Source organism: Pyxicephalus adspersus, chromosome 2 (assembly GCF_032062135.1).
Source record: "Pyxicephalus adspersus chromosome 2, UCB_Pads_2.0, whole genome shotgun sequence".
NCBI lineage: Eukaryota > Metazoa > Chordata > Amphibia > Anura > Pyxicephalidae > Pyxicephalus > Pyxicephalus adspersus.
The window spans coordinates 19,343,202-19,356,182 of NC_092859.1; the positions used below are offsets into that span (position 1 = coordinate 19,343,202).

At 38.7% G+C, this 12,981-nt stretch overlaps 1 protein-coding gene across 1 annotated transcript in view; it reads left to right on the forward strand.

The window, feature by feature from the left end:
* ANK1 (ankyrin 1) overlaps positions 1 to 10,159 on the forward strand; it is a 114,324-nt gene extending 104,165 nt beyond the window's left edge. The window contains 2 exon segments of the mRNA XM_072399807.1: positions 1,257 to 1,397; positions 8,704 to 10,159. Of these exon segments, the coding sequence (XP_072255908.1) occupies positions 1,257 to 1,355 (99 nt within the window). The 3' untranslated portion in view covers positions 1,356 to 1,397; positions 8,704 to 10,159.
* The last annotated feature ends 2,822 nt before the right edge of the window (positions 10,160 to 12,981 follow it).

The following is a 12,981-nucleotide window of genomic DNA, read 5'->3' on the forward strand; positions in this document are numbered from 1 at the left end:
CTTCTTCTGACCTGATTCTGACCAAGATAATAGAAGACTGTACAGGCTATTTTACAGATAATGTACAGTCAAAATAATATGTATACTGATTTTGGATTGAAGATACCTGTATGTAAATTACCTACATTACACTCCAAGCAGTTGTCTTACTTTATGTAATACAAAGGGCAGTGTCTACCAATTAAAACTTATTTATGATGTTGCCAGCACTCTCAAATGCCCAAAGAGTAGTTTGTGTATTGATCCATGGTGATAATAAGAACATCATAATGACATCATGGTAGCTGCATGTGAGCATCTAATCAAAAAGGTTACCAATACCATGGTGAACAGAATGTCATCATTTTTCCTGCATGTGCAGGAAACCAAACAAACAGGTCCAACTTGAAAAGCAATGTATAGAGCAAGCAAAAATGAAGACCTTAAGAAGCTTTGAGGAGCCCTAAAGGACCCTTCAAGTGCAGTTTGCAAATATTGGAACCAGAACATAAAGTTACAGTATTTTGTCTTTAAATTAAGTTGCATGCCCCATGGATCCTACGCCCAGGTTGCACATGGAACCTCAACTTGTGCCCAAGTTAAGATTACATCTTCACCCTAGAGTCCTAAAACCCACCGTCACCCAACTATAAAATGCCAGAGGCTCTATTGCCCACCGAGTTTCTGGCCTTTGACAGTTGAATGAAAGGGGATGTACCAAGAAGAAGCAAGGCTATATGTCTACCTCTGCGGGAGTCAATTTCCCGAGCAGAGCTTGGTGATCCACCGCAAACAATATTAAAGCTGATGAAGTCACTCCAAAGAACCTGAACCTATAGTCCGTTGTTACCTAGAAAGTATTTTAGGTATTTTATGTTCACTTTATTGGGAGTGCTGGCTTTATCCTTAAACAAGAACCTTGTAATTTCATAGGGCTCCGTCTACACTTCCATCTTTAGTTTATCAGTATTCAATAATATGTATGTGTATACATATATTTATATACACATAGATTTATCCCTTTTTACAGGTCATTGGACATTGCACACATTCACAGTGTACTGGGCTTCCTTTGCTGACCTTTGTCCTGTACTTGTTCTCTTGTATTGTCTCCTGTTTTGTGCGCAATACTCATTTTCCATATTTTTCTCTGTCCCATTTACTGTTGTGTGCTCCTCGTGTCTCTTTATCCAACGTCTACCTCTGTTGTCCAAGTGTGCCCTTTCATCTCCCAATCCCTAAACACCCATGTTCCCTCACCGGGCTGCCCCTGGCAGGCAGAGGACGAATTTGACTCTCTGAGGTCAGAGGTCGGAGACGGGAGGAAAGGGGCACAGATTGTGAAACGAGCCGGCACCAAACGGGTGCAGCAGTGAGACCACAAATCTGGGACACCCAAAATACTGGGAAACGCCCAGGTAATGCAATTGAGTGTGGGGAAAATCCCAGGTAACACCCTTAGTCTGTAGTACATGTGAACTAACAGGGACTCTCTGTATTTAACTTTAAAGTGCAGCTACCATTGGGGAGAACATGATATGCTGTGAAACAAAGGAGTAGAGCAAGCAGGCATGGCCTTTTCACTTATAAATGTATTAGAAAGGGTGAATTTAGGGGAGATTAAAGAGCTTCTGGAAGGACCAAATCCCTTTTTATTGTACCTAAAATTTAAGTGTCTTGGAAAGCACTACATCACTTGCATCATGCTGCATACAATGTGACCACCTAGTCGTGGTTTAATAACTGTCAATAGCCATTCATATTCCAGGGATGGGACATGCAGCACTATATGAGATTTGGATTGTACTGCTGGAGATTGAAGGATTGGACAACCTCAGTATTACAAGCACAAGGGGCAGATGTACAGGGGCTACTAAGAATGCCCATACAGGGATTCCTTACTCTCTATCCCCTAGGTGCCACCCTAATTAGCTATCAACTTCAAATGATGATAGCCTGGCATTCATCTGACACTGGTGGTACCACCAGTAATATGGTACTATGGTACCACCAGTAATTTGGTAACATGATTTTCACTCATCCTGTGCTTTCCAAAAGCGTTGAAAATTGCAATATTTATTTTTTATTATTATTATTCTTGGATTTACATAAACCTTATGTAGACCCCTAGATACTCAGAGCACTTCAGAAAAACAATATGGAGGCAATTTTGGGCTAGATGCTATCTGCTTCAACTCTTCCTTCACAGCATTATGATTAATATAGACGTACTTGTGCTAAAGTAGGTTTGTGATTTCTCACGTAAAGTTGAAATAACATCCTAAACCCATAACTATAGTATTCCCTCTGCTCTGTATCTTCATACACATAGCATTCACATTTAAAAGGTCTCAGCCCCTTTGTAAATGTGAGCATTGGCTTGTTCTGCAAATTCCTTTTGGCATGGAATGACATGGATTTAATTTTTTATTACAGCTTTGACTCTGCCACCCTTAGACACAGGACCCCATGTGGCAAATCAACTTTCTCACTTCTGTATAAATATTTTATATTAATAATATCATTATCATTGACCCTCCATTATTTAAATTTCATGCATTTATAATAATGTCATCATTCATTTTCTATATTCAACAGACAAGCTTCTATTTTACATTTCATTATTTATCAGTCAAACATCTCATGTTGTCCACCTCCCCTGTAACATGGTGTTATCAGAAAAGTTGATGATATGTAGTGAAAACTAGAAAGCAGAATTAAAATGGTGGATAACTAACATGAAGTAATTCATGTAATAATGACAATGCCACAAGTTGATTATTTCCTTTCCCTGGTACTATGGAATCCACGTTGTTGTATAGCATGTTTTACTTTACAGTATTTCAAACTGTTTGTTCTTTTTTTTCTATCCTGACAATCCACTCCAGCATGGTTGTCTCTTGTCTTTCCTTTATTCTCTGTAACTCCTTCATGCCTGCCAACGTTTTACAGATCATTATTCCTCTATGCTATGTCTGCTTTTTCTGGGTAACTGATTTCTCTTGTGTTTTTTTTTTTAAATCCGATCATGTTGTACATTAGAAGCAAACACTGTAGCTTGTGAAAACAAAAAACTGTTGATAAAGCCACCAAGGTTATTGATATCTTTATACCTCTTAATATTGGGGCAATCTGGATTTACTCTATCTTCTTCTTTATTTGCCACATTGAAGTTTCATATCTGATGCCTATTGGGTTTCATTGCTTCTCTTACCCAGTTTTCAGCTATTGTCTATATAACTACATCTGGTACTTACCCTTGCTTTTGGCATGGTTCTTTAATTCTTTAAGAACCCTTTCTAGTTCTTTACTGTATGACAACGTCTCATCCTCTTCCAAGGAATGGCATAACTACTATTCTTTATACCTACCTGTGGTCTCTGGTCCCTTTCTTAAATGTCTACCCTTCCTACCATTCATATTCCCTTCTGTTTCCTTACCACTTTTGTACTAATACAGTGTAATGACTTTACCCAATATATACCCCCTTCTATGATCTGGCCATTCATTCAGTGTTCTCTGCACCTGTTACCTTCTCCATATTGTACTCAAACGTGACCTATACCGTCTTCCATTTGTCCTATTCATGTTCTTTATGATTACACTTCAAACACGGTCTCCTCATTCATTCTGATCCATTCTCTTTACTTCTTCTCATTTTCATTTTCCCAGTGTCCATCTAATTTTTGATGCATTATTTTCCCATGGGTGTTCCTTTCTTGCATGACTAATGCATATTCCCTTATTTATATTTCAGAAATGTTTATCTTTTTTACATCCCAACTTTTAATATCATTATTGGCTTCTATACTTCTTTTCCTTTCCAGTTTGACTCCAGTTAATGCTAGTCTTTGGTATGAGTGTCTTACCCATTTATTCTATCATCTAACATGTAATATATCTGCACCATTTTTCCCTTGAGAACCTACTAGCCTGTCCCTTTATTTGTTTAATCCATTTCTAGCACTCAAATGGTAAAACTGCATTCATCGAGCTTTTTCAATATTAAGTGCAAGAATCAAAATTCTTCATGCAAATTGCAATACCTTGTAACAATTAAATTTATTTTGCTGAAGTCAGATCAGTATATGATGGATTCTAATTGGTTGATGTGATTGATGCACATATCACTTTTCTCCTTGCACTGTTTATTGAATAGGATAGCTTGTTTACTTTGTGAAATTTCACGTTCCCTCCAGAACAGATAATTTGCACTTCCACTTCAAACACTTTCTGGTCCCCGATGATCCTCGATGTGTGTATTTGATCTGAGCAATGTGTGCCAGGAGTGATATAGTGTGATATAAATAAATGACTACAAGAGCCATATTGAATACATGGTTTACCGCATTGGAATCCAAAGATTATATTTAATGCTTGGATAATTGCTGCACACCTAATCACATAACAGCAGGATGTTAAAATAGTATCCTTGGCACAATTGTGTCCCCAGATATCCGGAGCAGAGATACAGCACACACACAAGTCAAAGCGAGAGCTGATACTATGCTGTATTTGGATAAATGAAAACCACAAAATCCAGTGGTCTTCCCAGTAGCTGATTTTCCCACCCATTATGTTCTAAATAATAAAAATAAAAAACAAACACAGATTGTGGTTCTCCCGATATAGCAGACCTGATTATAACATGCACAGAAACATAAACCAAGATATTTCACCAACAGGGTCCTCAAGAAACTCCTCAGCACATTCTGGAATAACATTTTGATTAGTCTGACCCAATACGTTATTGGAGAAAAAGTTTAATTAGCGTTGCAGAATTAAATTAGAAGTCAGTATTTTAAAGTGGAGATGACTTTGAGACTTGTTCATTAAGCAGTGGGCCATCAGGTTGAAGCAAGTCTGTTTTAATAATAGGAGGATGTAGGCGGCTGCCCGGGGTCTTTGCTATGTAAGGACACCTCCACCATATAACAGGCACACCTCCAGAGCATAGACTTCACAGGGAGATTAGCACCTCATTAGAGGTACCGTGTATGTGAAAAGTGTCACATTTATTACCGGGTCACCACATATCAGTCACACATCATAGAAAGATAATAACTTCATAAAAGTTGCAGCTATTCTAAATTCTAGACGTTATATACCAATACCTTAAGCCAGGATTTCCCATAAAATATTAACCTACAGAAATCAGATTAGAACCCAATGGATTCTGTTTGGAATAAATTGTCCAAAAAGTTATATCATGAACCCAAAGCCCCAGTCTGGTTCTTATTACCCTATTGTGTTGCTGCACATTGGCCACAGGGCAGATAGTAAATGAAACTCCAAAATTTTAGGGTTGGCAGGGTTTCTAATCTAAAATTCAATGCAGGTATAGTTAGTAGTAAGAATTTTGTCTGGATATTCTCAGGTAAGACTGAGCTCTAATGTGCGCTTACTGTTACCATGGATGACTCATTTACTTTCCATTCTATACATGAGGGTCTGTGCAAAAAGCCTTATACATGTACAAGGACCTATTCATACCTATTGATCCTGGTGTATTGTGTCTTGGATTGTAAGCTCTTGGGGACAGTCCTCTCTTCCCCCTGTGTCACTGTCTGTTTCTATCATTTGCAACCCCTATTTAATGTACAGCACTGTGTATTATATTGGCGCAATATAAATCATGTTTATTAATATTATTAATAATAATAATAATAATAATAATATTGCATGTATGGCAATGGACTTTTTTTAACATGGATTGCAGTAGTCCACTCTAATTTAGGAGCTGTAAGGTGACCTGTCACCTGAGAAATGCGAGGCTCCCTTCTCCCCACTCAGGACATTTGTTCTAGTCTTGTGTCTAAGAAAACATTGAAGCTGATGGATTAACATGACAGCCATCTAACTGGCCTTTTCAGAAGTCACCAATGGCCACCTCTATATTCCCAGGTTTTAGTTTGAACTTGCCTGTGCAGCAAGCATAGAGAGATTTCTGTGTTATATTTGGGTCTGGGTGCAGGAAGCCACCGCGGTGTCATTTTGTCCTATAATTTATCCTCTGATAATCTCTGTGGTCTCTGCTCTCCATAGAGCCCAATCGGAACATTAAACCTGAGTTGCTCCCCCCTGGGCCCTAATGGAATGCTGCTTCCATGTGACACGGATAGGACAGGCAGCCCTTTTCCAGGCAGAGATAAATATAGATGTACGATCAGTGTCACACCTGTGGATGTACAGGGCGATGGGGACATTTCAAAGTCTTGTCATATACCCCAGCAATGTAACATCTGAACCCAGACATGTCTTGTACAAGCTCAGCATATATACTCCAAGCCATACACCATGACACATGCACCAACTCATATAGCAAGCATTCTTATTAATTCTCTTCTATAGGACAATGGAAAGCTGCCCACACAACACATGCGTTTACAGGTGTTACCACAACATACATTAGCAACCGTTATGTGCATTAGCTTGTTGCAGAGCCATTCCTTGTCAATGGCACACCAATACAGACATGTTGGGATTCACTATAACGCATGGTAATGCACTATAGTTTGTTGTGGTGTGCTGCAGAAACAAAACAGTGCATGCACAATCTTTTGCCATTTTGCTGCATTCATAACTCCTAAATTAGAGTGGACTATTGTAATCCATGTTAAAAAAAAAGTCCATTGCCATACATGCAATATTAATATTAATATTATTATTATTTTTAATAATATTAATAAACATGATTTATATTGTGCCAATATATTACACAGTGCTGTACATTAAATAGGGGTTGCAAATGATAGAAACAGACAGTGACACGGGGAAGAAAGGACTGTCCCGAAGAGCTTACAATCCAAGACACAATACACCAGGATGGATAGGTATGAATAGGTCCTTGGATACATGGATAAGGCTTTCTGTTTTCTACTCGATGACTGTGATTTTCAAATCCTAATGGTCTTTCAATTTTTTGAAATTTTGTGTGAACATTTAGCTAATTGAGCCACATATATTTCTAGCTATTGCTAGTTTTATATTTATCGTATAGATTAAACACAGAACCATACAATAAATTAACATCACATAACCCCAGCTACATCCCAGTATAAATGTTTATTAAAAGCAGTTTTTAAGATGAACAACAAACTACGGCTGTATTGTATGATGGAGCAAATGGGAATCCGTGATAAAGGTAGATTGTATGAATGGGGCCATGCTGACCCGGTGCCATATGTAGGGAATGTAAGTAACAAAGCAGACCAGGGATAGCTTGCAATATAATATAGAAGGGATACAGGGAATCTGAGCAGAGTGGAGTTAATTGGTAACTGGAATCACATTGGCAGCAGGACAGCCAAGGACACAATTGTAATAGGAGTCAGGACAAGAAAGGATAACAAAAGGCAGGACATGATTAATTATCATGAGCTTGCAAGGACAAGGCTTTCATTTTTGTATCTATGCCCATGCCAGTATGATAATAATAAAGTGCCAGCTTGTGCCCCAGCAGAGAAGCCTGGTTATTATTGCTATGTATATCCCACCATGCCAGTATAAATCTGCGCTTCCTTCACCTATCTGCTGTCTTTAGTATTTTTATAATTAATACCCAGAGTTATTATGACCATTAGCTTGTATTTTGTCTCAATGGATATTAGCTGGTCACATGATATACCAATAGATAAATGATAGCTTCATATAAACAGCTGATTCTATTACAGGTGGTGTGGGCAAATTTTGCTTCTTTGCCAGGTTGTAAAGGTTAAATTGGAGCTCCGAATTCACCCAACTGTGCCAACCTCACTGTTAATATGAAATGCTGCTAATGATCTACTGCAGATGCTTCATGAAGGATTGATTTGGAAAGTCAAAATTAACTAAAAGGACACTTTATACCCATACCAGGCCCAGTTTTGTTAATTCACCCAATGCAAGGCAATATTGCACTATTTCTAATATGGGGAATAAATGATGTGACAAGGTTCTAACATTAAACATTGGGTGTCATGAGTTGTACTGTCAGTTTATGATCTGCTTGGAGTATCTGGTCAAATAAACATAAACCATAATATGTATTCAAAAAGTACTTACCCACATACTGGTGCCACATCCCATAAAATAAATATTAAGCACACAACCAAGTTTCAAGGAAACAATTTGGGACTTTTAAAGCAACCTATATTTAGTAATCATATAAGTCACATACTTAATTAAAATGCCAGCATAATTTATTGATAGAAAAACAATTCATTAAAGACCATCAATTGGAAATGTTATAGTGTCAATATGTAAATGACCCAACTCGTTTCACAAAAACATAACTTCATCAGGGGTCTATTTGAGATATGTGAAAAGCATACAATAAATTACATCACAAATAACACTTAACATTTTATTTATTCGTTGTTGTGTTTTTTGTAATGTAATTGATTGTATGCTTTTCACAGATCTCATATAGAGCCCTGATGAAGCAGACAGGTTATGTTTTTGTGAAACGCGTCGGGTCATCTACATATTGAGAGAATATGTTGTTAAAATTTGTAATTTATGTAATCATGGTCTAATAATAAGTTTTTTTTTGTATCAATCAAGTATGCTGGCATTTTAATTGAGTATGTAGCTTATAATTTTAGTGAATCCTTAAAAGTCCCAATTGTTTCCTTGAAACTTGGCTGTGTGTTAAATAAACGTAAATTCCCATCGGATACTAAATGCTGCGAGACGATGCTAGATTTCCACAGTTATTAAACTTTTTTTCACTTTTTGTTTTAGAATTACACCTCCAGTACAAGCTACTGAAGCCGACCCGAGTGATGTCTACTGCAGCCCACAGACTAGGAACCAGTACAAAATGGAATTCTTCTCGCTCATCTATAAGCAGACACCTCCCTCCCCAAAACCATCACAATCAAGAGGGGTCCCTCCCCCTCCAAAGTCCGAAGAAGACGCTCGCCCCCTGTATGCTCACGGCATGAAGAATTGCACCCTGCATGTTACAAAGTAATATGCATGTGATGACATTGGGGAAGAGGACAGTGCTGCCCCCCTGCCTCCTTCCCCTGATCCCCTATACCCCTTCTCTTTTTCAGACCCCCACCGGGGGGGGGGTGGCCATTTTCGGGATAAGACTGGAAAACAGTGGGTGACACTTAACCTTTTTACTACTTTACCTATCCCAGCTGCAAACTGCTTTGTGTCTCAGATACTACATGTATATCAGTACTGAGTATGTCTATACACTCTACAGCAGCATTAAAGGGAACAACTCGCTGGTTCCTCTCACTCTATCAGCTGTCCATCGACACACAGCAATAGGAGTAACCCTCAGCCCGTGGACGGACCGTCCCGCAGGCCGCAGGGCACAGCACAATGTCGACAGGGCAGACCAGGCATGGGTTCTGCATGTTGCAGTTAATTTGCGTTCAATTTCCTTCTAAGCGAAAGGGCTACACGTTAGAGATACTCAGTATCGTTATGCAGGGACGCGTCTTCAATTGAAGAGGGCTACAAAAAATAAGTGTATGTAGATACTCAGTACCACTATACAATGCGGCATGTTTTCTTTTTTTTTTTTTTTCTTTCAAGGTGGCTAGGCATCAGTAGAGGCACTCGGCACCATTATACAGTGCAGCATGCTTATTCTCAAGCTACTGGTAGTGCATTAAGGTAGTCTGCATTATTGTACAGTGCAGTACGTTTATAACAGGGGGTATGAAAGTGTATAGATATAATTCTAGAGTCATTATTACGCAGAGCAGCATGTTTATTTATCAGGGGCTGGGAGTGTATAGAGATACTCATTCTCATTATACAGTGCGGCATGGTCATTGACAGTCCACCAAAATGCTCAGCACCTCTGCACAGTGCAGCATGTTCATTATCAGGGGCTGAAAGTGCATAGAGATGCTTCCCGGCGTCTTTATACAGCGCAGAATGTTCATTATTAGGGGTAGGGGGGTACGGGGATGAAATTGCCCCCCTGACTCAGGAATGTGGTTCCAGCTTTAGGGGGGGAGGGGAGAATTCTATCTATTAAAAGGATTTAGCCTACCCCCTCCCCACACAGTTACCCCAAGTCCAGACCCTCCAGCCCTATTCCGGAGAGACAGAGCACTCACCTTCACAACCTCTCCAGCGCTCTTTTTAGATGCAATTTCTGATATGCATAAGAAGCTGATTGTACAATAACTGCTCATATGGGAATAAATACTATGCAATATAAGCTAAACTGTGTTGTTCCATCTGTTGCAATATTTACAACCACCACATGGGGGCGATGCAGAATCAGTTTTGATGCATTATATACTAAGTTGAAATACACATGGGGGGCTTTCCTATCACCTTTTTTATTATTATTATTATTATTATTATTATTATTATTATTAAAAAACAAGATTTATATAGTGCCAACATATTACGCAGCACTGTACAATAAATAGGGATTTAAGTTACAGACAACACATTTATCAATGATGCTTATTTTCCATCCTATCACATTTTCTTGCAAAATCCACATTGAGAATTTGTAAATATATTTGATTGCATCAAGCTGAAAAAAACAATGATTTCATCATAAACATTAATTTACAGATTAAAGGAAAGTTGTAACATAGTTTTAATGAACAGAAACACTTTTGATGAGACCTACACACCTGTTATCCCATACAGGTAAATCTCCCCCTAGTGGCCATTAAGGAAATAGCGGCTACAAGGTGTGTGTGTGCATAGCCAACACATATTTGTTTTGAATAGAATAGGGGTTACAACCACAATATTATTATAAATATTAATAATAAACAGTTTTTTATGGCACCAACATGTTATGCAGCACTGTACAATAAATAAGGGGTTGCAAATGCCAGATACAGACAGTAACACAGGAGGAGGAGAGGACCCTGCCCAGAAGAGCTTACAATCTAAAAGTTTATTTCTTGCTGTTTGTGTACCATTGATAATTTTCCCGTTCCTATCTGTTCCAGGGGCACAAACATAAAGTTACAGGTAATCTCCCAAAGTTCAACAGTTGTCCCCAGAAGTGGTCTATAGGAAAATGTTTCCTAACTGCCTGTCAGAGTAAGGAGTTTGCCCAATGGTGATGCAAGCTTTAAAAATGGAATGGATCCTCCAAACCTTAGCTACGGTATCCAAAAAACAAAATGTGCCTGGAGATAAAATTTAAAGGATAAATGCAATTTTACATAAAGTTCACTTATTCTGTTTGTTTAGCCCCACTAGCCTAAAGTAACATAACTTTTTGCCCCATGGATCATCTCCTGCTGTGGGGGACAGAAGCAGAATTGTGAGAGTTTCCTTTTCATATAACTTTAGGATGAGGATAAACATCTCATTTCCATATTTCCACTGACAAAGACATCAAGATCCACCATACTGGGTATATAAGCACTGAAGAAAATTGGAGTATGACTCCTAAAATAACTCTTTGGATACAAGAAAACGGCAATCCCTTACTGGACCGGTGTGTCTTAATGTTGTCATCAAAAAATGCAGAAGTGCCATCCATTAAGCTCAGCAGCTTTGCCCTCCAAAATTCTGGTGTCATTGTAATTGCTTCCTCTCCTAAGGATCTTCAATAAAATTATTGGATCACATTGAGGATAAAAATGTCACACAATAGATCCACCATATTATGTGCTGTAGCTGCTTATGAATGGCAATGTCCAGAAGACAGCTGATAAATGGCCAACAACACACAATATGTGAAAAAATTTTTATTAAGATACTCATGTTTAGAGATCGGTAACATGACAATACTTCTTTCTGATGGTGTGCTGGTGACCATTTATCACACATTTCACAGACAGCAGCAGACACGTCAATATCAGGAATAATTGTCTATGTTTATTTATGGATTTCCAGAAATCATTATTGGTTTTCCTAATCAAACTCATGCTTAGTTCATGCAGGACAACTCAACTGGTCTGCCATAATGACCCCTTACCCTTTGGACTTCATATGGGTGGTAGGAACACTGGTATCTGGGCTACTACCTGCTGTTGGCACCTTGTCAGCCCCAATCTGTATGTTGGGCACTAAAAAACAAAAAGTCCTCAGGAGGTAGAGCTTTTTTAGCAGAAGAAACATGCAAGGTATCTTTTTCCAAAACCTTTCTTGGTGGCTTCCTGATGGCTTCTTTTCTCTTACACTGCACAATGCATGCACTATACAGTGTGGAGTGTGGCTCTATATACGGCATTGCTGTAAATGGACCCTGAGATCAGCAACGCATCATCAGTGGGCCTCCTGTGGCAGAAGAAGGTCATTGTGTACCAAGAAGACTCAGGAGAAAATATGGCAGCTTTGGGGGATGCAGCAGTGCTTATATAAAGGTAATTGTGTGCCATAATCTGCAAGAAAGCTGGACATACTTGGCGAGTTTGGCAAAAACTCTCCCACATCAATGAAAATTTAGTTTGACTTTAATGAAGCAGCGTTTAAATATCTGACAGCAGACGGTACTTATCTGCTCACTGCCACCCTAATAATTCTCTATGGGTGGCAACAAGTGTGGCTCAACCACAAGCACAGTTCAGGGTAAGTGCACTGCAACCTCACCACCATGAACATATCCTTACTACCCAGCTGTGTTCAGCTGCATTGAAGAAGGGAAGCCATGTGTAAGCTCTGTGTCATTCTAGTTGAAGCATACACAGTACTTATTATTATTATTATTAATATTATTAATAAACAAGATTTATATAGCGCCAACATATTACACAGCGCTGTACAATAAATAAGGGTTGCAAATGACGGACTAAAACAGACAGTGATACAGGAGGAGAGGACCCTGCCCCGAAGAGCTTACAATCTAGTAGCCAAGTAGCCAAGCACTACCAAAGTCACAAAAGAAGAGGATAAGCAAGACACCAAAAACTCCTGGAATATCTGTAGCTCCAGAGGCTGAATACAACAGGAGGGAAATAAAGGATGGCAAATGTTTGGTTCTGGGTTGGAGCATGAAAATGTTATTATTATTACTATTAAACAGGATTTATATAGCGCCAACATATTACGCAGTGAGGATATATAAAA